General features: G+C 41.0%; 3 protein-coding genes and 2 non-coding genes across 9 annotated transcripts in view; 3 read left to right on the top strand and 2 right to left on the bottom strand.

The window, feature by feature from the left end:
* Positions 1 to 5,343: 5,343 nt before the first annotated feature.
* trnal-cag (transfer RNA leucine (anticodon CAG)) lies at positions 5,344 to 5,426 on the bottom strand. Its single transcript has one exon. It is a non-coding gene; the product is annotated as a tRNA-Leu (tRNA).
* A 447-nt stretch (positions 5,427 to 5,873) lies between these two features.
* trnat-ugu (transfer RNA threonine (anticodon UGU)) lies at positions 5,874 to 5,946 on the bottom strand. Its single transcript has one exon. It is a non-coding gene; the product is annotated as a tRNA-Thr (tRNA).
* A 71-nt stretch (positions 5,947 to 6,017) lies between these two features.
* Positions 6,018 to 11,609, top strand: LOC114158715 (cholesterol 24-hydroxylase-like). Its single transcript, XM_028040492.1, has 15 exons — positions 6,018 to 6,273; positions 6,361 to 6,438; positions 6,657 to 6,738; positions 6,836 to 6,909; positions 7,584 to 7,670; positions 7,836 to 7,974; positions 8,072 to 8,182; positions 8,270 to 8,432; positions 8,899 to 8,964; positions 9,187 to 9,259; positions 9,340 to 9,424; positions 9,548 to 9,658; positions 10,017 to 10,105; positions 10,215 to 10,281; positions 10,462 to 11,609. The coding sequence occupies exons 1-15, from the start codon at positions 6,125 to 6,127 to the stop codon at positions 10,609 to 10,611; spliced, it is 1,524 nt and encodes a 507-aa protein (XP_027896293.1). The 5' UTR covers positions 6,018 to 6,124; the 3' UTR covers positions 10,612 to 11,609.
* LOC114158714 (cholesterol 24-hydroxylase-like) lies at positions 11,033 to 17,157 on the top strand. Of its 2 annotated transcripts, XM_028040490.1 has the most exons (16): positions 11,033 to 11,148; positions 11,842 to 12,063; positions 12,146 to 12,223; positions 12,387 to 12,468; positions 12,612 to 12,685; positions 12,810 to 12,896; positions 13,908 to 14,046; positions 14,132 to 14,242; positions 14,338 to 14,500; positions 14,646 to 14,711; positions 15,006 to 15,078; positions 15,161 to 15,245; positions 15,338 to 15,448; positions 15,755 to 15,843; positions 15,976 to 16,042; positions 16,138 to 17,157. In XM_028040490.1, the coding sequence occupies exons 2-16, from the start codon at positions 11,915 to 11,917 to the stop codon at positions 16,285 to 16,287; spliced, it is 1,524 nt and encodes a 507-aa protein (XP_027896291.1). In that variant the 5' UTR covers positions 11,033 to 11,148; positions 11,842 to 11,914; the 3' UTR covers positions 16,288 to 17,157. The 2 variants fall into 2 exon arrangements, with proteins under 2 accessions (XP_027896291.1, XP_027896292.1); XM_028040491.1 differs by lacking the exon at positions 11,033 to 11,148 and having other exon boundaries at positions 11,826 to 12,063.
* Positions 17,158 to 18,786: 1,629 nt separating this feature from the next.
* ccdc85cb (coiled-coil domain containing 85C, b) overlaps positions 18,787 to 22,544 on the top strand; it is a 49,772-nt gene continuing 46,014 nt past the window's right edge. For 3 of the 4 annotated variants that reach the window (XM_028040140.1, XM_028040139.1, XM_028040137.1), the window contains exon 1: positions 18,788 to 20,297. In XM_028040140.1, coding sequence (XP_027895941.1) covers positions 19,586 to 20,297 — 712 coding nt within the window. In that variant the 5' untranslated portion in view covers positions 18,788 to 19,585. Of the gene's footprint in view, positions 20,298 to 22,544 lie in introns of all 4 variants that reach the window. The other variant, XM_028040136.1, reaches the window with a different exon arrangement.

Here is a 22,544-nt window from a genome sequence, read left to right as displayed (position 1 = left end):
AATGTGATGAGAGGAATCATGGCCGATGCTAGGACGCTCAATTGAACACGTCGGCCAAAATTCAGCTGTTTTTTGTAAAAGCTCTTAAGCCCCTTTATGCCTTAACTTACAGCCAGCATCCATGTGGTTTCTAGGCTGATCTATGCCGGCCACAACGTTGTCTGAGGCAATAGTCTTTCTAGAGGATTAAATAACCTTGAGATTATAAGATGAAAGGTCAGAGTAATGCAAAACCGTAGGCTTAAGCAATGCAAACAGTACTCTCAAATGCTCTACTTTCAGTTGGTCATGACATCCATACTTCTCTTACGGTTCCCTTTGACCCATGATTAGAGGTTCATACTCTAGCTATAAAAACAAATCTCAACCAACAAAGACTCCGAGTAGTACCTGTCCCGCTGCAGTTTTTTGCTTTTAAACAAACAACAACAAGCATAATTCCGTCCCCCCATGTGGTTCTGACGTTGACTACAAATGGGTAGTGAGTGAAGGAGAGCCAGACAGATGCTGACCACATTGCTGCCACAGAATAACAGATAAATAACCACAGATGTGTAGACGGAGGAGAAAGTCGGAGCAGTGGGGGGGGGGGAAGTGAGGAGAAAGAGAGAGAGAGAGAAAATAGGGAGGCGAACGAGGGACATGAAAGACGAAGGGGGTGGTTTGGAAACACCGTGGCTAGGAGATGTTATCTGACACACTGAATGAAGCGGGAGTTTAAAAAAAAAAAAATTATTTTTACGGACAGATGCGTTTTTTAAAAAACAGCGAGGTGAGTCCCCCCCCACCCCGCAGCATGTGAAGGGGGCATGCGCATCACTTGCAGAGAACGCTGTGATTACACAGAAGTTTAAAACTGTTCGGTTGGAATGAGTTTGGCTAAACAAAGATAGAAAAAATAACAACGACAACAACAAAAAAGGCTGAACGATGAGTCAAAATTTCTAACGCGGGGCTCTGCTGCTCATTTCAGATAGTTAAATGATTCACCTCTGTAGTTGAGCGCTGGTGGCTACGGCCCGGTGCCAGCCAATGGTGGTTACAGATATGTTTACTTTCGTAGGCTGGCAGGAACACGATATTTCCTCTGGGTGCACCGCGGCTGCCTGACCCTGCACACAGCGTGGCCCCTGCTCCTGTTGCAAGCTGCAGCGACCCCAACCCCCAACGGCGAGCGCTCGCACGATGCCGCACCAACATTGACCTGCAGAGGGTTTTTTTTTTCTCAAAATCATGGAAAGCACACATGCACACACACACACCATATGCATGTCGACAAATTCATACGTGCGTTTTAGCAGCTCCATCTACATGGGAATGCCAAAGGGCTTTAGGATTTTAATGGATTATCTCCAGCTTGAATTATCCCATTCCTTAACCCACTTGACACAGAGGAACTCCTTGTTCTGGAATGATCAGCAGCACTAATCTTAAAAATGCAGCTTCTGTTCAGGAGATCACCAGAAAGAAAGAAGCTTCGCAATAGCTATAGCTTTTAAGGAGGTTCTTTTTTTGTTTTTGTTTTTTTCTTTTTTGAGATACTTGACAAATGTCCAGTGACAGTAAAATCATTGTAGGACTTAAAAGTGCATCTTACATTCAGAAATAGTCAAGTAAGGAGATTCACGTCATCCGTTTATTTCTGTTTAAATATCCCCAGTGTATACAATCTGCATTTATAGGTTGAGCAAAGATATGTGGTCCAAAATGTCGACACTCGCCCCCCACAGACTAGGGTTCGATGGAGAGACTTCCTCCAGAATTTGGGATTGGAGGTGCTGGAATTGCTAACTCAACTCTGTTGAACTCTTGCCTCCAATAATTTAAAGCCTTGTTCTTCCAATGAATGATGATGCCACCCCCATACCATAACACTGCCTCCACCAAAACTGTCTTGGAGGCAAATCTGGGAAACTTCTCATGAACACCATCCACACACTCCGCTCGGCTCCTCAAATGCCTTTTAATTGCACGTGTGTGTCCCTAAATAAGCAAGCTTTCCAACAGTAAAGAATAATTCATGGCAAAAAAAAAAAAAGCACTAATACAGCAAAATATAAATGATCAATAAAGAACACATTTCCTGACTTTCTGTAGGCTTATTAATTTTGGATCATAAAAAGGCGGTAAACTCAATGTTCTGTCAACCTTAATGTGATTATTTTACACTTTTCAAAAAGTCGAAATTTTGAAAACCAATGTACAGTGAACCCTGGTCTAGTCTCGGTTCAGTATTTGAAGATTTAATTTTCTTAGAGAATATCAAAAATATTGGAAAGAAAACTCAGCTTGGGACGCTGAGATGCTTAGCCACTAAAAGCTTATGCTACTTGGCTCACTATTGGCTGGAATTTGCAAAGCAGCCAATCGAGGAGCGCCATTCATTTCCCTTTGCGCTGATTGGCTGTATCCCCAATTAGGAGATCAGAAAGACAGACAGTGGATGGTAGCTTTTGCGACAGCGCTGAGACGGTTTCAGCTGTGAGTATTAACGGACACTGAGACATATTTGATGTTTGAACTATTAAAATAGGCAGTTATGGTCGTTTTTTTGAGGGGGTCCGAAACATTAGTGGATTGTAGCTATTTGACCGTAACCCAGAAACGTACCGTGGATCCAGCACCCTACGAACTGACCTGTCCTCTTTGAGCTGCTTTACCTTTTGTCACATCATAATAACCACAAATGTAAATATATTACATTGGGATTTTATGGGATTTCAAAAGAGTAGAAGCCCAAAAGAACTGAGCCTCCTGCACTCGACCACTAAATCCAGTGAAACCATTGGAGATATGGTTTAATTAGTCACGTCATTCAATTTCCTCTTGGTTTAAATCTGGCTGTTTCATTGAGGGCCAGAGAGAATTAGTGAACAAACAGCATCAAGAAAACCAAGAAACATGGCAGACATAGAAACTGCGCTAGTTTATGAAATAATACCCCGCGCTTTGAAAATGTTTGTTGTTCTATCCAGAGATGCTACCTGGATGGAGGTTCATTACAGAACAATCCTGAAAGTGCAATTTCTTCTATCAATCCTGGAAGAAAACCTATTAGAGGCTTGTTAGAGGTTTTCCCTCCTTCTAGCCAGACAGCAATCTTAAATATCCAGCCAGAGCTGCAATGGAACGGTCAAAGTCAAACTACGCTAACGTGTTAGAATAGTCAATTCAAAGTCCAGAGCTAAATTTAATCAAGAATGCGTGGAAAGTCTCGGAAAGAATGCTGTTCATAGACACACTACTTCCAATCTGACTGGGGTTCAGCTGTTTTCTATTGAAGAATGGGCAGAAAGTTCAGCGTCTAAATGTGCAAAAGCTGGTAGAGACGTACAACAAACGACTTGCAGCTGTAACGGCAGTGAAAGGTGGTTCTACAAAGCACTGAAGGCATTTTTATTTGCAAAAACTTGCAAATCGTGTATCATTTTTCCCAGTATTTCCCGATCCCATACTACCTTGGGTTGGCATATCACCTGAAATGTCAATGAGAGGCATTAAGGCATTTGTCCACATATGTACATTTCTGGAATATTTTGACAATCGCAAGATTCTGAGGAGCATGTGTATATGTGAGCTACAGTTAGCAACGTAGCTTGTCCAGAAATCTTTACCAGTGGACTCTCAACCAAACCAATTGGTTCCCAAGCCTTACCAGTGAAAGGTCATGTCTAAACTTGTCAGAGTGGTTTTTTTGTGCCTCATCCTCCGTCGATTTGTTGCAACTGAAGCGACAACTGATGACTTTCTTGTACTTTTAGAACATTTGGATATATTTTTTTCTTTCTGATTGTCCAAACTCCCCACCTCAAGCCATGGCAGCTTTTTTTAATTTTTTTACAGAAGACGACCAACAATGAGTATGACAACCCTAACACTCCACACTGAACATCAATATCCTCAGAGAAGTCTGAATAACTTGCATTCTTTGGATGAATCCAGACTCTACAAACTTTTGTTTGTTTACTCATGTCCAGAGGGAGTCTTAATTTCCCCCAACTAGCACTCTCTGTTGATAATATAATCAAAAGAAAGGCCAACACAATACATTTGGACTTGAGGGGGGGAGTGTGGGGTGGTTGCCTGCATTCAGTTCTGCAGCGGCAGCCAGCCAGTCATAACAACATCAAACAGCCCCCGTAGCCTGCAGTGCTTACATGGAGCCAAGACCCTGGACCAGAAATATGATTGCTCCATCTTTTTAAGATAAGAATGCAGACGAGCTTAAAAGTTATTGCGGACAATATGTCCAGGTATGAGGCGGCCATAAAAGTTGAAGAGGCTGCATCGGGCTGAACAAAATTGGAATAAAGCGGTGGTTAAGATCAAGGCAGGAATCTTGATATCTTGTCTTGGATCAATATGAATAATCCTCTTGTTTTGGAAGGAAATGGAGGGAACGAATGCCTCATCGCAACACACAGGTGCGCTTTCACAGAGAACACGTTATGATCTGGTCTGCTGCTGCTGCTGCGTGTATACCTTTCCTTCCAGCCAGTTCAAGAAGAGGACAGTAAAGGGAGAATGGAACACCACCACCTTCTGGTCTCCATGAGTAAGTGCTGTTAATGTGTCCATAAAGTACTTCACTTATAATTTGCAAGTTATTTATAATCACTATAATTCTGTATGTATGACATCAGAAACCAAAGACTAGTGTGTGGGTGCCTGTGATTGTGCATTCAGTTGGAACACATGGACCAGCAAACACTGTGTGTCATACTTGACACTGTTTAGCACTTGAGTGGCCACGTGTTCGATCGGAAGGCATATTAAACTGAAAGAAAGTTGTTCCATATATTAATACATGTACTTCCACAGGCGAGAAATCAGTTAATGGGTCAAACTACTTTCCTGCTTACTCTGTCATGGCTCCTTAGTTAGTTTTTACCATTTAAAAATCCACCTAGTGTTCAACCAATACATTCACACGAGCAAAAATAAATAGCGAATTGGAAATGCAATGTTTATTTGCATCACCTGGTCCATTTCCTTTTCTACTCTTCTTTGGCAAGTATGTGTAATATTCCGGGCTGATTCAGACAATTACTGTGTTTTTTTCAGCATCCTTGGAGATGTGTGCAATTGCATGAGCTATAACGGGGTTTGTCAGCTTCACCAGCCCAGTGATAAGTAAGAGGGAAATTATGCATAAAGCACGTCTCGCTACGTAGTTGCATGCTGTAGTTGGCAATATCAAACCTCCTAAAAGCTGAAATTATCCCCTGCGTCATGTGCAGAATGAGCTGAAGTGTAAATCTTATGCGAAAGCTACATAGTTTTTTTCCCCCAGTTACTGTGTTGACTTATTGCTATTTGTAGGATACACTAGCAAAAAATCTTTGTCAGAAGTGGGATTCGAACCCACGCCTCCAGGGGAGACTGCGACCTGAACGCAGCGCCTTAGACCGCTCGGCCATCCTGACATGACACCCCATTGTTCCGCACACGTATTTCATAGTGGGTGCCTGTAGTCCTGCGTAATGTTTCTGTTTTCTATGTTTTGGTACTGTATACTTCATTTCCAAAAACAACATATACAGTATTTAATTTTTACTTTAAGAAGAACAAATTTTAATAAAGTCATCTACGTAATGTAAATGTCTTTACAAATCTGAGATTTTTGCCTCGTAGTCCCTGCTAACTTAAAGGTAAGATAAGATAATACTTTATTGATCCCCTAAGGGAAGGGGAGTTTGTTTGTCCCAGCATAGCACATAATAAAAATTAAAATACATAAATAAAGCAATAAAAATAAACATACAATGCATACCTTCCAACGAAAACGGTCATGAACAATTCACAAATGGAGAACTCGACATAACTTTCCACATCCGTCTTTACACCTGTTCAAAGAAAAGAAACAACCATGCAGGCCCCAGCGAGGATCGAACTCGCGACCCCTGGTTTACAAGACCAGTGCTCTAACCACTGAGCTATGGAGCCGACCACAACGTCGTAAAGCGTCACGTACAGTAATGAACGCCAAAAAGCGAGGTTGCATACTAGTCTTACATAAATTTTCTGAGAACTACTCAGGAACTAACCAGGTATCGCCCCACTGCGAACGACTTAGCCGTCCTTTGTTTGAGATTAATCGTGCTCGTCGCTGAAAGTGGCATTTATGGCAGTGTTTGCTGTACTTTTGAGTGTCGGCGCAACAGTTTTTACATGGCTGTTCTTTTCTCTTTTCATTGCATTTCTCGCCTACTGTTTTTATATCAAATACATTCATATGAAATATGACCACATACCAGGGCCGCCGAGGAACAGGTAAGCCAAGGTCGCTGGAATATTAGCATAGATTAGCAGCGGAACAGTCGTACAGTAACCACAACTCCTTGTTTTTGTCCCTTAAAGTTTCTTCTTGGGACATTCGCCGACGTTTGTGACGATTATGAAAAATGACGGAATTGTGCACAACAAACTTTTGGAGTGGTAAGCTAAAGTGTACCTTCGCTAAATGGTTATTTCTTGGTGGATAATAGCAAACAAATTGAAATGTAACACGTTTCGCATTGTCTGTCTTCTGTCTGGTCTCGATATGTTAGCTTGAAATTCCCGTGACAAACTGCTCGCTGTCTTTGTCGTCATAGTTTTATTATGTCTAATTTCTTTTGTCTTTTTCAAACTTACATCATTCTTGTCATTTCCAGGGCCGAGACTTATGGGCCTGTTTACAGAATGAATATCCTGCATTACATTATCCTGGTTGTGACCTGTCCAGAGGCAACTAAGGTAAAAACGTTAGTTTAAGCGAAATTCTCATTCTACATTTTAATACTTTGTATAGATTAAATCACACAAAGTCAACGCATACATTTTCTGTTTTCAGGAAATCTTGATGTCCCCTAAGTATCCCAAGGATCGATTCCTCTACAAGCGAATGTTTAATCTCTTTGGCCAAAGGTAGATCAATGTCATTATTATTGTCTCTTGAATCTTTTTACATGTACACCAAATAAACAGTCAAGTTATGAAACTGGTTTTACTAAAAAATAAATTTATTACACCCATTGACCTTGTCTACTGTACATTTTAAGAGGTTCCAACCACAAACTTCCGCACATACATTCCTGACAAATCAGCACAAAGTAGTTCCTCACTTTGACGTGAACAGCATAGCTTTCGAAACATCTCACAAAATATCTTAGTAGTGTGGTGTGCTTGTGTAAGTAGTTCACTTTACTTGGATACCGCAAAATGAAATCCAGTGCAACCAATTCACCTCAGAAGTCGCGTAATTAGTAAAATACTTGGATAGTAAATTTAGAAACTGTTACTTTAATGTCTCAGAGGGTTGATTTAGAGAACGCTAGTGAACATACAACATCCTATAGTGCAAACATTAGGTCAGAGGTTATGACAAACTACCTGTTGCTGCAATTACAGCTGTAAGTCCTACGTCTCTACCAGCTTTGCACGTCAGATGCTAAAATTGTTAATCATACTTCTTGGAAAAAAGAAAAAATTTTGGTCTCATCTGATCTGTCTTTGTTCTTCCACATCATTTAAAATATTTTACAATATATTGAAGTTTGTGGTTATTTACATTTCGAATGATGTTCTTGTCGCATTCCCAGGTTTATAGGCACCGGTCTGGTCAGTGCAATCGATCATGAGACGTGGTACAAACAGCGGCGCATCATGGACCCTGCTTTTAGCACCTTGTAAGTTAGTCTCTGAACTGATACTCAGAAGCCACTTGTCCAGTTCGTTTTGTACAACACATCTCTCCGGTTTCGATTTGTTCCACTGTCTGATGACATGACGTCTGAGGCTCTGCTGGTGTCTTCTTTAGGGGACGTTTCTCAGTCTGAAAGCTTTTCTTTCAGGTACTTGAGAGGCCTAATGGGGACCTTCAATGAAAGAGCAGAGAAACTCATGGATAAGCTCTCAGATTTAGCTGACAGTAACATGCAAGCCAACATGCTGCAACTTGTCAACTGTGTCACGCTCGATGTCATCGCTAAGGTACCGTCTGTATTAAATCTCCTCCTTCGACGTGAGACGTTCTGATTATAACTATACTGTTGTCGTTGTAAACATGCGTTGCTTTAATATATTCCAGGTCGCATTTGGAGTTGATTTAGATCTCCTGTCCAACAACTCGCCTTTCCCCAAAGCCATCGAGACTTGTCTGAAAGGGATAGTGTATCAAGTCAGAGACTCTTTATTCCAGGTAACGCTTTACATTTGTTTTAAATGAAGTTTATGCGAACAACCCTTGGGTTTTCACATCAAGGTGAAAGTAACTCTGCCGTTCCAGTTCAAGCCAAAGAACTGGCCGTTCATCAACGAGGTGAGGAGAGCCTGTCGCCTGCTGCGCACAACCGGAGCTCAGTGGATCCGCGACAGAAGGACGGCCATGCAAAACGGAGACGATGTCCCGAAGGACATCCTCACTCAGATCATTAAAACTGCTGCCACAGGTGGTGATCCGGTCTCGATAAAGGATGAGATTTAGAATTATTTGGTTTTACAAATTGCGTGGATAAGAAAAGAATCCACACTGCTTTCCTTTTAATCCTTTTTCTTATTATTAGACTTTGGACTGCTCCCTTCTTTCGGTCACTGTCTTCCTCTATTTCATCCTGTCCTCAGCATTATATTCTCTGGTTAGCGGCATTGTTTTTAGACAATGCTTGTCTCTCTTGCAACTATCCTGCTGTGACAGCTCTCCTTTGACATTGCTTTGACCTCAGGTACTTAAACTCATCCGCCTTCAGTAACTCCTCCACCTCTTACAATCTTTTTGTTTCTGCATTAAGCATCTATTTCAAGAAGAATTTTGTTTCTCGCTGTTTCTAGATCGAGCGAATGAAAACGTCTTTTTCCTAAACAACAAATGCCAGAGTAGATTTATGGCTGACGTGTCTGTTGCTTTTGTTACTGCAGAGGAAAATATGCCTGAAGAGGATGAAGAGTTTATGTTGGACAATTTTGTAACATTTTTTATTGCAGGTAAGTGTTGGGTTTTTTTCCTGGTGCAAGAAATGTATTTTTATTCATTCCTATCCACTAGGGGGTGCTGTAGCATCATCTGCACACGTCCATCCCACCACTTTTTGCCTCTTTGATATTCATTTTGTTCTCTCTTCCATGTATGCCACACATATACATTTGACTTTATACGAACACACAGTTTACAATGTAGAGTGTTTTACTTTGAAACTTGATGTTTAGGTCAAGAAACGACAGCCAATCAGCTAGCATTTTGCATCATGGAACTAGCAAGACATCCTGAAATACTGGATAAGTAAGGACAAAAAAACCCAACAACATCAGTTCGCAATATTGGGTGAAGCAAGTTTTTTAAATAATGTCCATAATTTTCAGAGTGACCAAAGAAGTGGATGATGTCATCGGGATGAAACAGGAAATAAGCTACGATGACCTGGGGAAGCTAGTTTACCTCTCACAGGTACTTGATAGAGTCTGGATGCTTGTCTACCACCAAACATCTGCTCATTGCGTTTAATTAAATAACATGCAATCTCGTGTAAGCGGTTTATTCAATGTGAAGAGTTTACATCTCATACTAAAGGTGCTGAAAGAGACACTAAGAATCTACCCGACGGCTCCGGGCACGTCTCGGGAAATTCATGGAGACATGATGATCGACGGTGTCCACCTGCCTGGAGGTTTTACCTGTCTGGTGAGTCTCTGATACGTCATATACATGATATATCATATGTATCCGATATTATTGATATGTCAGATATATTACACAAAATCTTACCGAGTATTTTTGGTCTCGTTTCTTGTGCAAATATCTTAGTACATTTACAGTAAGAGAAAACAAACTTACAACTAGTACTTCTAAGGAATTGATGACCTTAATCAAACTCACATTTCTTGCTGAAAAGCTACTTGCAAGTTAGTTTTGTCTTATTTCCAGTGTACTAAGATATTTGCACTGGAAAATAGACCGAAATGACTTGGTAAGATTTTGTGTTTTTACAGTGTTTCTGTTCCACTTACAACAAACAATTGACTTTCATGTAACATTTCAGCTGAGCTCCTATGCAATGGGGAGGATGGAAAAGTTCTTTAAAGAGCCTCTTAAATTTGATCCAGAGAGATTTCATCCAGATGCTCCCAAGTAAGTTAATAAAACAAACAAACAAAAAAAAACCAGACGTAACACGATGCCAGCTTTATATTTCTTTTAGAGAAAGGAGGACATGTTTTCTCTTTTTTGTTTTTACAAGGCCCTATTACTGCTACTTTCCCTTTGCCCTCGGCCCACGGTCATGCCTGGGAAAGAACTTTGCTCAGGTGGGTCTGACAGAACAAAAATTAAAAAAAACAATAACTTGCTAATTTACCCTCTTTGAACATTTTCTCTTTCGTCACGCCACATCCACACACTTCAATGTTTTTATTTAGATTCGGATGACCGATTGTAACCCGGTGAAATGTGTCGTCCCAGCTCAAACAGACTTGGTTTGTTTTCAGATGGAGGCTAAAGTGGTGATGGCAAAGCTGCTCCAGAGGTTCGATTTCAGCCTCATCCCAGGACAGACCTTTGACCTCCAGGACACTGGCACCCTGAGGCCAAGGAGTGGAGTGATCTGCACCGTCAAACACAGGAAATATAAAAACTAAGCGATGCTAAACGTTTCTGCCACTAAAATTAAATGAAAAAAAAATAATCCTAACTGTTAGGTTTCTTCTCCTGCCTCAGACAGAACTGATTTTTTTATCTTGCACTTTTATTGTTGTGATTAAGAGTGTTTTTATGTAAAGTTGAAAATAATTTGCCTTTATTTAATTAATATTTTCAACAGTGCTACACCTTTTGTGCCTCTAACAGTAACATATAAATATCAAATGCTATCAGCGCACATCAATAACACTAACTGTTGTGGTAACTGATGAAATGTACTCTTTGTTTTCTTCCATGTGGTTAATTTTATTTATTTTTTCCATGTTGTCTGCTGTGTTTTGATATTCCTGAAAGTGTACACACGGGGGCGCTGTAATCGTGTTAGCAGAATTATGTAAGCATTTGTTTGATTTTATCATGGGAAGCCATACTGTTTCTAGAGCAACGGCACGGTCCAAAGTATGCATGAGCAAATTTCGGTCATAAAGATACTGAAACGCAAGAAAGCGCAACAGCGAGCAACTTTCTAGCAAAAGGTAAGTTTAATTAAAAAGAAAACAAAATCCAAACGTTTTTGGGAATGCAAATAAAAGGATTAACCGTGGGGTTGTTTAAATCTTTGGTGATTGTTGTTGTTGGAACAAAAATTGTGATTTCACACTCCTGATTAAATTATTATTCTGACCAAAAATTTGAAAAAAGCTCCTAAATCTAAAGTTTGTCGATATGGAAACGAAAGGGTTTGTCTGAAAAAGAGCAGTCCACAGTTTCTAAGTTATCTAGAAATTCTTAGTTTCTCTTTATTGTGAGAACTTCTGCAGAACCCCTTTTTAAATGATGGCGCAAATATGGATTCTTCATAAATCAAGAGAACTTCGAACAACCCTGTGCGTCCTCAAGATGAGACGTTAAAACATAACGTCTTCAGTCAGAGGCTTGAACTGTGGAACATCCTGGCATTGTACCGTTTGATTAAATGGATGTCATTTATGATGCATTTTTGCAAAAGAAGGATCAAGTTCAAGTTTAATATGAGTGGGAAATTTAGGAGACAAGTGTGCTTTTAGAACTAGGCTATGGAAAATTCCCAGTACATCTTCATCTAGTAAACAGAACAAAGAGGGGAAATTCCACGTCATATCTGATTGCTGAAGTGATTTGCCCTCTACAGCACCACCTGCCTGACCTGAAATGCAACATGAACTTTGATTAGACTGTTTCTGTTTCAGAGTTCAGGGGGAGTGACCTGGATTGGATCATTTTTTACTGTCCGTGAACAAGCCCTCAGCTCAGTTTGGGAAAATGGCGGTTTTCCACCTACTATTGGGTTTGCTTGGCAAAACCCTCATCCTGCTGTGCTGTCTGCTCTTCGTCGCCTTTCTGGGTTACTGCCTGTACCTCAGGCACATTCACATGAAATATGACCACATACCGGGGCCGCCGAGGAACAGGTAAAGATAAGTGGGGTTGTGTTTGCTGCCGGTCTCTGCAAAACATTTCTTCTGACTTTCTCTTTTTCCTTTTTCCGGACAGCTTCTTCCTTGGCCACTCGCCAACCCTTTTGAGGATTATGAATAAAGATGGACTAGTTCATGACAAGTTCCTGGAATGGTAAGCACAGGAAGTTCACACAGAACTCTAGTACCACTGAGCTTTCCGGGAAATTTCTGCTTCACTAAAAGAAAATCTCTAATCAGTTTACAGTATAAAGGATTCCCGTTGCATGTGCGCTTTCTTCAAAAAAAAAAAAAAATTATCAACATGTCATTTTCAGGTCTGAGACTTACGGACATGTTTACCGGTTAAATTTTCTCCATTACGTCACTGTGTGCGTGACCTGTCCAGAAGCAACAAAGGTGAATATATATGTGTGTGTGTGTGTGTGTTGCAAGAGAAACGGTGTGAGAGTTCAGGAACAAAGAAGGCGTGTCTCTGCAAGTGTGAAACCAGAAGTAGGTAAATCTGTATTTATCCTGTATGTCATTGGTTCTTGTTTCAGGAAATCCTGATGTCCCCAAAGTACCCCAAGGATAAATTTGTCTACAATAGGCTCTTCAATCTGTTTGGTCAAAGGTTGTTCTTACATTCATTGAACATTAAAAAAACCAATAAATTCTGTTTTGGTGCTGTTATCCATTCAGTTTGTGAACCAGAAGTTGAAAGCATTACATTGAAGCTAATCCTTTGGTTTTTACAGGCTTTTTGGCAATGGCCTGATAACAGCTCGGGATCATGACATGTGGTACAAACAGCGCCGGATCATGGACCCTGCCTTCAGCAGCTTGTGAGTCATTCAGTCTCTGTTTATTCTATGATCTTCGAATAATTCTTCTCAGGCATAAGAAAACAGAAGATTTTTGGGGGGATAAACCTAAATCAGTCTCCCTCTTGTGCCCCCTTGCCACCACCACGTTTCACATTTCTCCAGATGTTTGCCCTATCCAACTTCTCATGGCTCTTTTTCAACAGTGGTTTTCTTTAAATGGGGGTACTCTGTAGATTCAATATATGTTATTTACTTTATATTTCTTTATAATGTTATCCTACCATCAAAAACATATTCTTATTGTTGGTCTGATTCTTTCATGCATGCCTAAGAAATTCTTGAGTCTCCCATGGCAACCATTCGGCGGTGACTAAACGATCGCTCCCACAAAGCTCCTCCTTGCAGCTGCGGTCTCCAGCTGAACTACCGCCCAACAGAGCTTCTCCTCCAGACTAGCCAGAAGCAATTAGCAAACACCTGTTGGAACTGCGAGTCTGCTGAGCTCATCATACAAACTACTTTTCAGTCCAGAATGGTTGTAAATGGCATAATGAGAAGCATTGTTGTGCTGAAGGCGGCATGTTGGAAAGAACAGCAGCTTCTTAAAGAGACAGAGGTCAATTTTAAGTCACCTAGTCAGATTTATTTTAAGTCATATTTCATATATACAGCATTTTACAGCTATAACACGGGACTATGTACCTAGAAAATACATCATTCTGCCTCTACGCTACTCTTTCATGAAGGACAGATTTGTAGAGGGCAGCAGTATAATGTGTCTCTTTAGCTTATCCAGATTCATCATTGGCCTCTTGGCTGCTTCTCTGATTAAAACGCCTGAAAGTTTATTTATTCTTTTCATTTCTTGCCGTTATCAACTGTTCTGTGTTTGTCTATCACATTTAACCCCAATAAATTCAACAATGTATTGGTGAGAAGTTTGGGGGGTGGGGGGATGTAAGCAGCGTGAATCCTTTTGCAAGGTTTCTTCTGTGCCTGACGTTTCTTGGTTTGCATCTTTTCTTCCAGGTACTTGAGAGGCCTAATGGGGACCTTCAACGAGAGAGCGGAGAAACTAATGGATAAGCTCTCAGAGTTAGCTGATAGCAACAAAGAGGCCAACATGCTTCAACTTGTCAACTGCGTCACCCTCGATGTCATCGCTAAGGTAAAATTCGACAAAAATCCTGCCGTAAACTCTTGACCACCTGGCTTAATGAGAAAAATGTGTTTCTTTCCCCGTCAAACCTCAGGTCGCTTTTGGGATGGAGCTAGACCTCCTGAAGAACACTTCACCTTTCCCCAAGGCCATCGAGATTTGCCTAAAAGGGATGGTGCACTACGTTAGAGACGTCATGTATGAGGTAGCAGTTCAGTTGTAGTGGAATTTAAACGTGCGCGAGCAGAGGACGAGCTCTTCAACGATCGAGGGCGCTGTAACTGGAGTTTGCTCTTCCAGTACAACCCCAGGAACAGAACGTTTGTTAACGAAGTGAGGGATGCCTGTCGCCTGCTGCGTACGACCGGAGCTCAGCTGATCCAAAAGAGAAAGATCGCCATGCAAAACGGGGAGGATGTTCCGAAGGACATCCTCACGCAGATCATCAAGACTGCAGCCACAGGTGGGAATGAAAAGATGGATGATAAGATTAACTGTTGCTCTAACGCAAAGTTCATCATTGGGTAATTTTACACAGCTTAGCATGTGGGCTACTTCCCACAGTACCCAAGATGTTGGTTGACTTGTCCATTTTCTCCCTATTCCAGAGGAAACCATGACAGAAGAAGATGAGGAGTTCATGTTGGACAATTTTGTGACATTTTTCATTGCTGGTGAGGAGTTTTGGTTCTTTGCCATGGTGGTTTCTTTACTCGTAAAACTGTTTGATTAAATATAAAATTAGATTTGATATAGTCTGATCCTGCTCTATGCTAACTTAGCAATTCATGTTTGGGTTATGGGTTAGAGTCAGCATACCGGGACAGGCTATGATCACCAAAAGTGGGTTAAAGTGGATAACTACGTTACATTAAAATCTGCAAAAGAGTAGGTTTGTGACTAATTGTGTTTTGGATCATTGTGATGTGATGCTTTGACCCAGTTATGCTAAAATCTCCTCTTTCTAGGTCAAGAAACAACAGCCAATCAACTAGCGTTTTGCATCATGGAACTTGGAAGACATCCTGACATCCTCGAGAAGTAAGAACTCAAAATTTGCTCTGTCGCTGCTTCTGGTACAGTTAGTGAGCCATGATGCTTATGGTGTGATTATACTTTACAGAGCAAAGAAAGAAGTGGATGATGTCATTGGGATGAAACAGGAAATAAGCAATGATGACCTCGGGAAGCTAATCTATCTCTCACAGGTAACTTTTAGCTGCTACTTCTATCTCTTTATACACGTTTCTAACTAATTTCTGTCTTTATTGACGTGTTTGTTCCTGTAATTGTTGCTCAGGTGCTGAAAGAGACTCTTAGGATCTACCCGACTGCTCCAGGAACGTCCCGTGACATAGAGGAAGACATGACTATCGATGGCGTCCGCATACCTGCCGGAGTCAACTGCATGGTGAGTCCTTTGCTGTTGAATGTGCTTCATTGGAATAAAAATATGAATCAATGCAAAACTAAAGACACAATAAAATCACAACAGGCAATGATGGTGAATTTGTGGCTCCACTTAAACTTATGACTTTGAACATCGTGGCTTGAATTCATGAATTCATGTCTGCTTTACAGTCCCTTTCAATGGCCTTCGTACCACTTGAAATTCTTCACACTTTCTCACATAACAACCACAAGCACTACAATGTACTTATTTGGGATTTAAAGTAAAACGGTCTTTCTTTTGTTATTCTGGCACTCTCGTACTCAGTTTAGCTCCTATACCACTGGGAGAATGGAGAAGTTCTTCAAGGACCCTTTGACATTTGATCCAGACAGATTTCATCCAGATGCTCCAAAGTAAGTAAAACAACACCATCGCATCATGACAAGTTTCTTTTTTTTTCTTTTTTTTATTTCGGTGTGACTTTTGCACATCTTTGTTGTGCCAGGAAGAAGAAGTAAATATTCTCTCTTATCTTGTTTTACAAGGCCCTATTACTGCTACTATCCCTTTGCTCTGGGTCCACGGTCATGCCTGGGTTTGAACTTTGCTCAGGTGGGTCAGACAGAGTCAAGATATTGTGCTACCAAAAAATACAAATGGTACGTACTAAGTTGAAAAAGAACAAGAAAATACTTATGTGTTTTCAGATGGAGGCCAAAGTGGTGATGGCAAAGCTGCTCCAGAGGTTCGATTTCAACCTCGTCGCAGGACAGACCTTTGACGTCAAGGACACTGGAACCCTGAGGCCAAAGAGTGGAGTGATCTGCACCATCAAACACAGGAAATATAAAAACTGAGCGATATTAAGGGTTTACAATAGAAATCACAGCAGTCCATGGGGTAAAAGATGTTCATAACGTACTACAAATTTCTTTGCGTATTTAAATTTGTTTGCGCATGCATTAATCTTTCAGCTTGGGTATTTTTGCCGATTTAAATACCTGGAAAAGTTTATATCGGGTGGAATGTTTTGTGCGACATGGTTGTCAGTTCACTGTAATTTGACTTACTGACAACGCACACATGGGGGCGCTGTTAGCTCTTTAAAAAAAACCCTAACAGCGGAACATCATCTGTTAAACGCACACAAAACTGAAACTCCACTTTAGAACTGTTTAAATGAGGTCTACCTTTTCAACAAATTGCATAGGCTGTAGTTGTAAAGCAGTGATAACATGTGATTGTTTTGCTCAGTCCAGACTAAAACCACACACACTATCACTTTCTCATGTATGTAATGAAAACTTTGTGGCTTGATGTTCACAAATGGATGAAACCAAGTATTCAATCAATTTTTCACTCCTTTTCCTGAGGCAATGCAATTTTTGATTCAATTTCGTGGTTGTAGTTAATGCGATTTTATGTATACTCAAATTTGTATCATGTGAAAGCCGGGTCACAAACAAATCCCCCACATTTATTTTGTAATTTTTTAACATGTAACTAATTTTACCGTTTCTTAAATTGCTTTAATTGAAACAAACAAACCCTGGATTTATTTTTTTTTCTGGCATCTTCCCTCTGAACTGGATGTTAGACATACAAAGTCTCTCCTTTTGCCTATTTTTTCTTTGCTCTTTTCTGTGTATCGGTCTTTGGTAATATTTGACTTTATATGTTTTGCTTTTGCTTTCTTGAATTTACAATAAATAAATATCAAATTTTTGTTTTGGTGGAATTTTCAAGTAAGTTAGCTTAGCAAGCAGAAGCTTGTACATTTTCTGCACTTCATGCTTTAAAATAGACACCCTTATGTAAAATTTTCATAGGTTGCTGTTATGAAACAATTCATAAACAGTGAAAAATCTGAGCACTGTAAGTACAGAGCTTGCTCATGCTGCTGAAGTTGACGTAGATTCTACATAAGGAAATATGTTTCCTTGTGTAATTAAATTCTTACTGAATGCCAAAAATATAGAACTTAGGTGTAAATAATAAGATAAAATGAAGCATGCAAAAATAAATAGTAGACTGTGTGCGTATTTGTGCATATATGCACAAATTAGAGCATATATAGAGCATTATATATAATGCTCTATATTAGCTGATGTGTGCAACATTCAGTACTGAAACAGTGATTGTACAGAAATTTGACAAAATAACAAAAAGGTAGCAATGACAAATATTTATGCTTTGAACCATTCTGGCAAGACATGAAGGTCAGACACAATGTAGGCAACAGAAGAAAAAAAAAAAAAAAGACTTTAGACAAAATGTTTTTGAACAGATAAGTCTGAAATTGAATTCACAGACAACAAAACAGAGGACATGTTTGGCATAAAAAAACTAATTTAACATTCCAGGAGAGGAACCTTACTCCAACTGTGAAGCATGGAGGTGGAAGTGTCCTGGTTTGAGGATGTTTCGTTGAGAGTGGGACCTGGTAGTTCACCATCATTGAATTCAGCATGATTTCTTCTGGGCTCTATGGGCAAGAAACCGCACAAAACTGGTCAAATTTCCTCAGATTTATGTCAGTGACTCATGGATTGCTACAGGACGCATCTTACTGAAGTTATTTTGGCCAGGGGAAGTTTCTTAGCAGCCACTAACTTACCATTTCCTAACATTTTCATGAGTTAGAATACTGAGGGAAATCTTGGTAATGTTTTTTGTGTGACTTTTAGGCCCTAAATAAACAATGATTAGACATGAATCTGTAATCATTTATTACAAAAAGAACATATTATTTAATGGAGCGTACTGGTTTTTTCAACATGACTGAATGTTTCAGATTATCAAACAAATTTGATCATCTAAAATTGCTTTTTAATCGTTTTAAGACGCAATTTTAAAATTATTTCAGATAGTGAAAATGCATTAAGAACATGGTTCATTATGATTAGGACTTGTACATTTAATCTTTTTTAGTCTTTTATAAACAAAATTTTTTTATTTATCTAAATGTAATTGTACATTTATATGCAATTATAAATATAGTGTATAATTGTCTATATATTATATACAATTTATATAAATTATATATATTTATACAATTGTATATACTAGTATATACAATTGTATATAAATGTATATACATCTGTAAATTGTATATACAATTGCCAGCAATTGTATATACATTTATATACAATTGTATATTTATTGTAATTTAGGCTGCCATGGCTTTATTATCTATACCACAAAAACTGCACTGCCTCTGCACATAAAATACGTCTTTTCAATATTATTCCATTTACATTTTAGAGTATTTTCAAATAATTAACCATTTTTTCCTGTTTTGTTTTTTTTTCGTGGTGGCCTGAACGCACCGTGCTGTTGCTTTAAGAGGGCCGAGCTTCCACAGCTCTGAGTCTGAAGCGCACTTTTCATCTACCTGCTGCCTTGCCTCTCTCCTCCGTCTTGATTGGCCCTCTGGAGCCAAATCCCTTTGAAGGATTTCAAACCCGAAGACTTTGGACACAAGAGGAGGAGGAGGAGGTGTTCGCTGGAAACTGGGCAGGGTGGGAGAGACGGAGCCCTCTCAGTCCACCGAACGCACCATCTCATGACAGAGGTTTTATCCGCGGAGAAGCGCTGTTGCTGACGGCTTACCGCGTCCAGACGGTGGGAAAGGTGGAAAGACACGGACTGAATTCGCTTTAACGCTCGCGGACCTCTCTGAAACTAACCCGCTTTTTTCTTTCTTCCTTCCTTCCTTTCTTTCTTTTTTTTTGGTTATTATTTTTGTATAAGCACTTGAATGGAGTGATGGTGTCTAAGCTGTGGGACGCGGTGTGCTGACTGGACTTGTCGCTTGAGTCTAATAGGACCAGACCGGGAATTCCTCCGAATAAATATCTAAACACAAACAGTAATTACTGGAGAAATGTGAGTACCAACAGTTGTCTCCGAGCTCCACCGAGGCTTTTATTTACCAGATCAAAAGGGTTTGGAGGGAAGAGCATTCAGCTCAGGCACAGGTTGCCATAGCATCCCATTAATATTTCCACTCCTTTCAGAGCCTAACAGCATCTTCACATTTTGGACAATGTGCTCGTTTCTCAACACCATTCCTCAGCTCAGGTCGGGTCTAATCGGGTCCTCGCAGTAAATTCCGAGCCACAGGTTTCACAAACTGAGATTCAGACTACAGTCATGGCTAAAAATCCATCTGACGGGGCCAAGGATGACCTGAGCCAGCTGACGGACGATGACCTGCTGCGGTGCAGCAAAGAGGAGCTGGTGAGGAAGCTAAGGAGGGTCGACAGCGAGAAAATGAACTTGATGATCGAGCACGGCAACATGATGAAAGACATCAACCGGCGGCTGCAGGTGCACCTGCACGAGATCCGCAGCCTGAAGGAGGTCAACCAGAAGCTGCAGGACGACAACCACGAGCTCCGGGAGCTCTGCTGCTTCCTGGACGACGACAGGCAGAAGGGCAAGAAGCTGTCCCGGGAGTGGCAGCGCTTCGGCCGCTACACTGCCAGCGCCATGTGGAAGGAGGTGGGCGCCTACATGATGAAGCTCAAGGAGCTGGAGGCCAACCAGGAGAGCGTGTTGAGGGAGAACTCGGAGCTCAAGGAGATCATCCTCATGCTGGACGAGGAGAGGAACGGGGCCGGCTCCAGGAGCTCCATAGACAGCCAGTCTAGCCTCAGCAACCTGAACGGCGGCGCGGGGACGGTGAGGGACGTCGGAGACGGGAGCAGCACGTCCAGTACGGGGAGCGCGGGCAGCCCGGATCACCACAATCACAACCACGTACACAAGCCCTCGGAAAACAGCAAGATGCCCACCATGAGGAGGTCGATGGATGATCTGTCAGCTCCACATCATCACAGGAGCATCCCCAACGGACTCAACGGTGAGTACATTCAAGGGGGAAACTTCCTAGTCAAGCACTCGTCAAAAAAATTCCAAATCATAGGAGGTGGTCAGAGGGCCCGGTGCTGCCGGATGCAGCCTCTCCTCTCTGACTGCCCCAGGGCACCTCTGGCTACTATCCAGTAGCTTGCCATGTGAACATGCGCATGAATGAATGTAATCTGAAGTCCTGTGGGGCCCTCTGGACTTGATAAAACACTATACAAGTAAAGGCCACTTACAATTACCTCTTACCATTGAGTATCTTGGTCTACCTTTATCGTCACGCTATCTTTGGGGTGATAAAGGTGGACACTGCATCCCTAAAAGACCTCCCCAGTCCTGAGCTAACCCATCCTCTGAGGTCTGCCCTGATTTAGGTCAGTGCACTCTTGGTTCTCAAGAAGCCTTAATAGCTTTGAGATGAGGCACTAGCGATCACCGCCGTCTCTGTGATTGGAGGAAGAGAGAGCACCTCTCTTCTTCGGGCCAGTTTGACATGCGTGGCACGGGCCCAGACATCAATGTCCTTGCAAAATCTAAATGCACGACCAGAAAGCCACAAATGCCCTGATGGGACATGAGGAGACTAAGCCCCGTTTGGCTCCTCAGTGATCTGTTTAGCGAAAGGAATAAACTGCTTCACTGGAGTAAAAAAAATTAAACAAAAATAACAACACAAGTCTCAGTGGGGCTTTATTTCTATTTACAAGGACAGGGCAGGGTCATGTAGGAGCAGGACTCGGATCAGGTCGCGAGGGCACATGTTATCCATCAGACATTCCTGGAGTTGTGTGCGTGATAAAGCCGTGCAGGTAACAGATACAAAAAAAGATGAAACCGTGTGCGAGGGAGAGCAGAGGAAGCCCTTAATCCAGATCCAGCAGCTAGGGCAGTTTTTGACTCCTGTTATGTAACCTCACTGTTGTGCCTGCGGAGTCCTAGAGCCGCTCCGAGCTGCTGTTTCAACAGATGTGTGCGACATTGTTTGGCCCAAGGGATTTACCACAGAGTCATGTACGGTCCTTGCGTTTATCATGCGAAAACCAGGAACGCCTGTGGATTTTATTGGCATTTTAAGTGATATAATATGCATCAGTATGAATTGGAAGATAATTGATACGTGGCATCACAATTATGTGTAGCCCACCCCAGTCAATATGTAGAACTACCATTGCAATTACCAATGCAAATCTTTTTTCAAATTTATGCCAATTGTTTTGCGAAATACTAGCAGGTCATACTCAGACTGAATTACCACATTTCACAATTAGACTTTAACTAGATCTTTCCGGCACATCAATATGCTTTTATTTACATGCTGTTATTTATTCTTTTATTTGAGATTGTTGCTCTGCTGGAGGGAGATTTGTGGGGTTTTTTGCCCTTTTGTCCCAGGATTGTCCTTCTTTCAGCTCCATCCATCTTCTAATCAACTCTGGCCAGATTCTCTGTCACTGCCAAGGAAAAAAATCCCCACATCATGATGCTTCTCCCACCATGTTTCACTATAGGATCACAAGTTCAGAGTAATGTGCAGTTTTAGTTTTCCACCGTACACATGTGTACTGTGCTTTGGCCACAAAACTAGATTTGTGTGTCATCCACCAAACTTCATGCAGGACTTCTTATGGCTTCTTTTTTTCTAATTTTAATATAATAACACACTGGGTCATGATTTACCAGTTGGATGCCTTCTTGATTGGTTGCACTGGGTTTTTATTCAGGGTATCGGAGTAAATGGGACTGAATACAAATGCACTATAATATAAATGTAATCAGTAGTTTTTGAAATAAATATTTAAATATGCATCTTGTTCCTTCTGCTTTACATAGTATGTGCTAAATCATTTGCATTTCACATAAAAATGTGAAATGCAAAAAAGTAAAAAGTTCAGCGTGTATGTATTAGGGGTGCACCGATTTATGAGCTTTTTTTATTTTATTTTGGGAGATCCATGACCGGCCAATCTTATCCCCTTATCTACTGCAGCAAAGGTCTAAAAATCAACCACTGTCCTCTTCTGCTCTACCGTGAGAGAGGTTTGACTCACAGACCGGCCCACCAGGTCACATCTGCACGTTTGCAGTTAACAATAGTCACCCCATTGTTGCCAACTCAGTTACTTCCTTTTGTGACATTTAAGACAAAAAATTGGCACTGGCACAACATCGGAATCGGCAGATCAGGCTTTTAAAAGATCGGTAATCAGTGATCGACCAGAAAACTGCAATCGATGCACTCCTT

Source organism: Xiphophorus couchianus, chromosome 15 (assembly GCF_001444195.1).
Source record: "Xiphophorus couchianus chromosome 15, X_couchianus-1.0, whole genome shotgun sequence".
Classification (NCBI taxonomy): Eukaryota; Metazoa; Chordata; class Actinopteri; order Cyprinodontiformes; family Poeciliidae; genus Xiphophorus; species Xiphophorus couchianus.
This window is presented reverse-complemented; position numbering and strand designations above follow the sequence as displayed.

Bases quoted from the DNA above. Each gene is read 5' to 3' on its own strand.
- LOC114158715 (XM_028040492.1), top strand. From the start codon at position 6,125: ATGGCAGTGTTTGCTGTACTTTTGAGTGTCGGCGCAACAGTTTTTACA. The intron at 6,274-6,360 runs GTAAGCCAAGGT...TGTCCCTTAAAG, and splicing joins CCAGGGCCGCCGAGGAACAG to TTTCTTCTTGGGACATTCGC. The intron at 8,183-8,269 runs GTAACGCTTTAC...CTGCCGTTCCAG, and splicing joins TCAGAGACTCTTTATTCCAG to TTCAAGCCAAAGAACTGGCC.
- LOC114158714 (XM_028040490.1), top strand. From the start codon at position 11,915: ATGGCGGTTTTCCACCTACTATTGGGTTTGCTTGGCAAAACCCTCATC. The intron at 15,079-15,160 runs GTAAGAACTCAA...TATACTTTACAG, and splicing joins CATCCTGACATCCTCGAGAA to AGCAAAGAAAGAAGTGGATG. The intron at 16,043-16,137 runs GTGGGTCAGACA...ATGTGTTTTCAG, and splicing joins TGGGTTTGAACTTTGCTCAG to ATGGAGGCCAAAGTGGTGAT.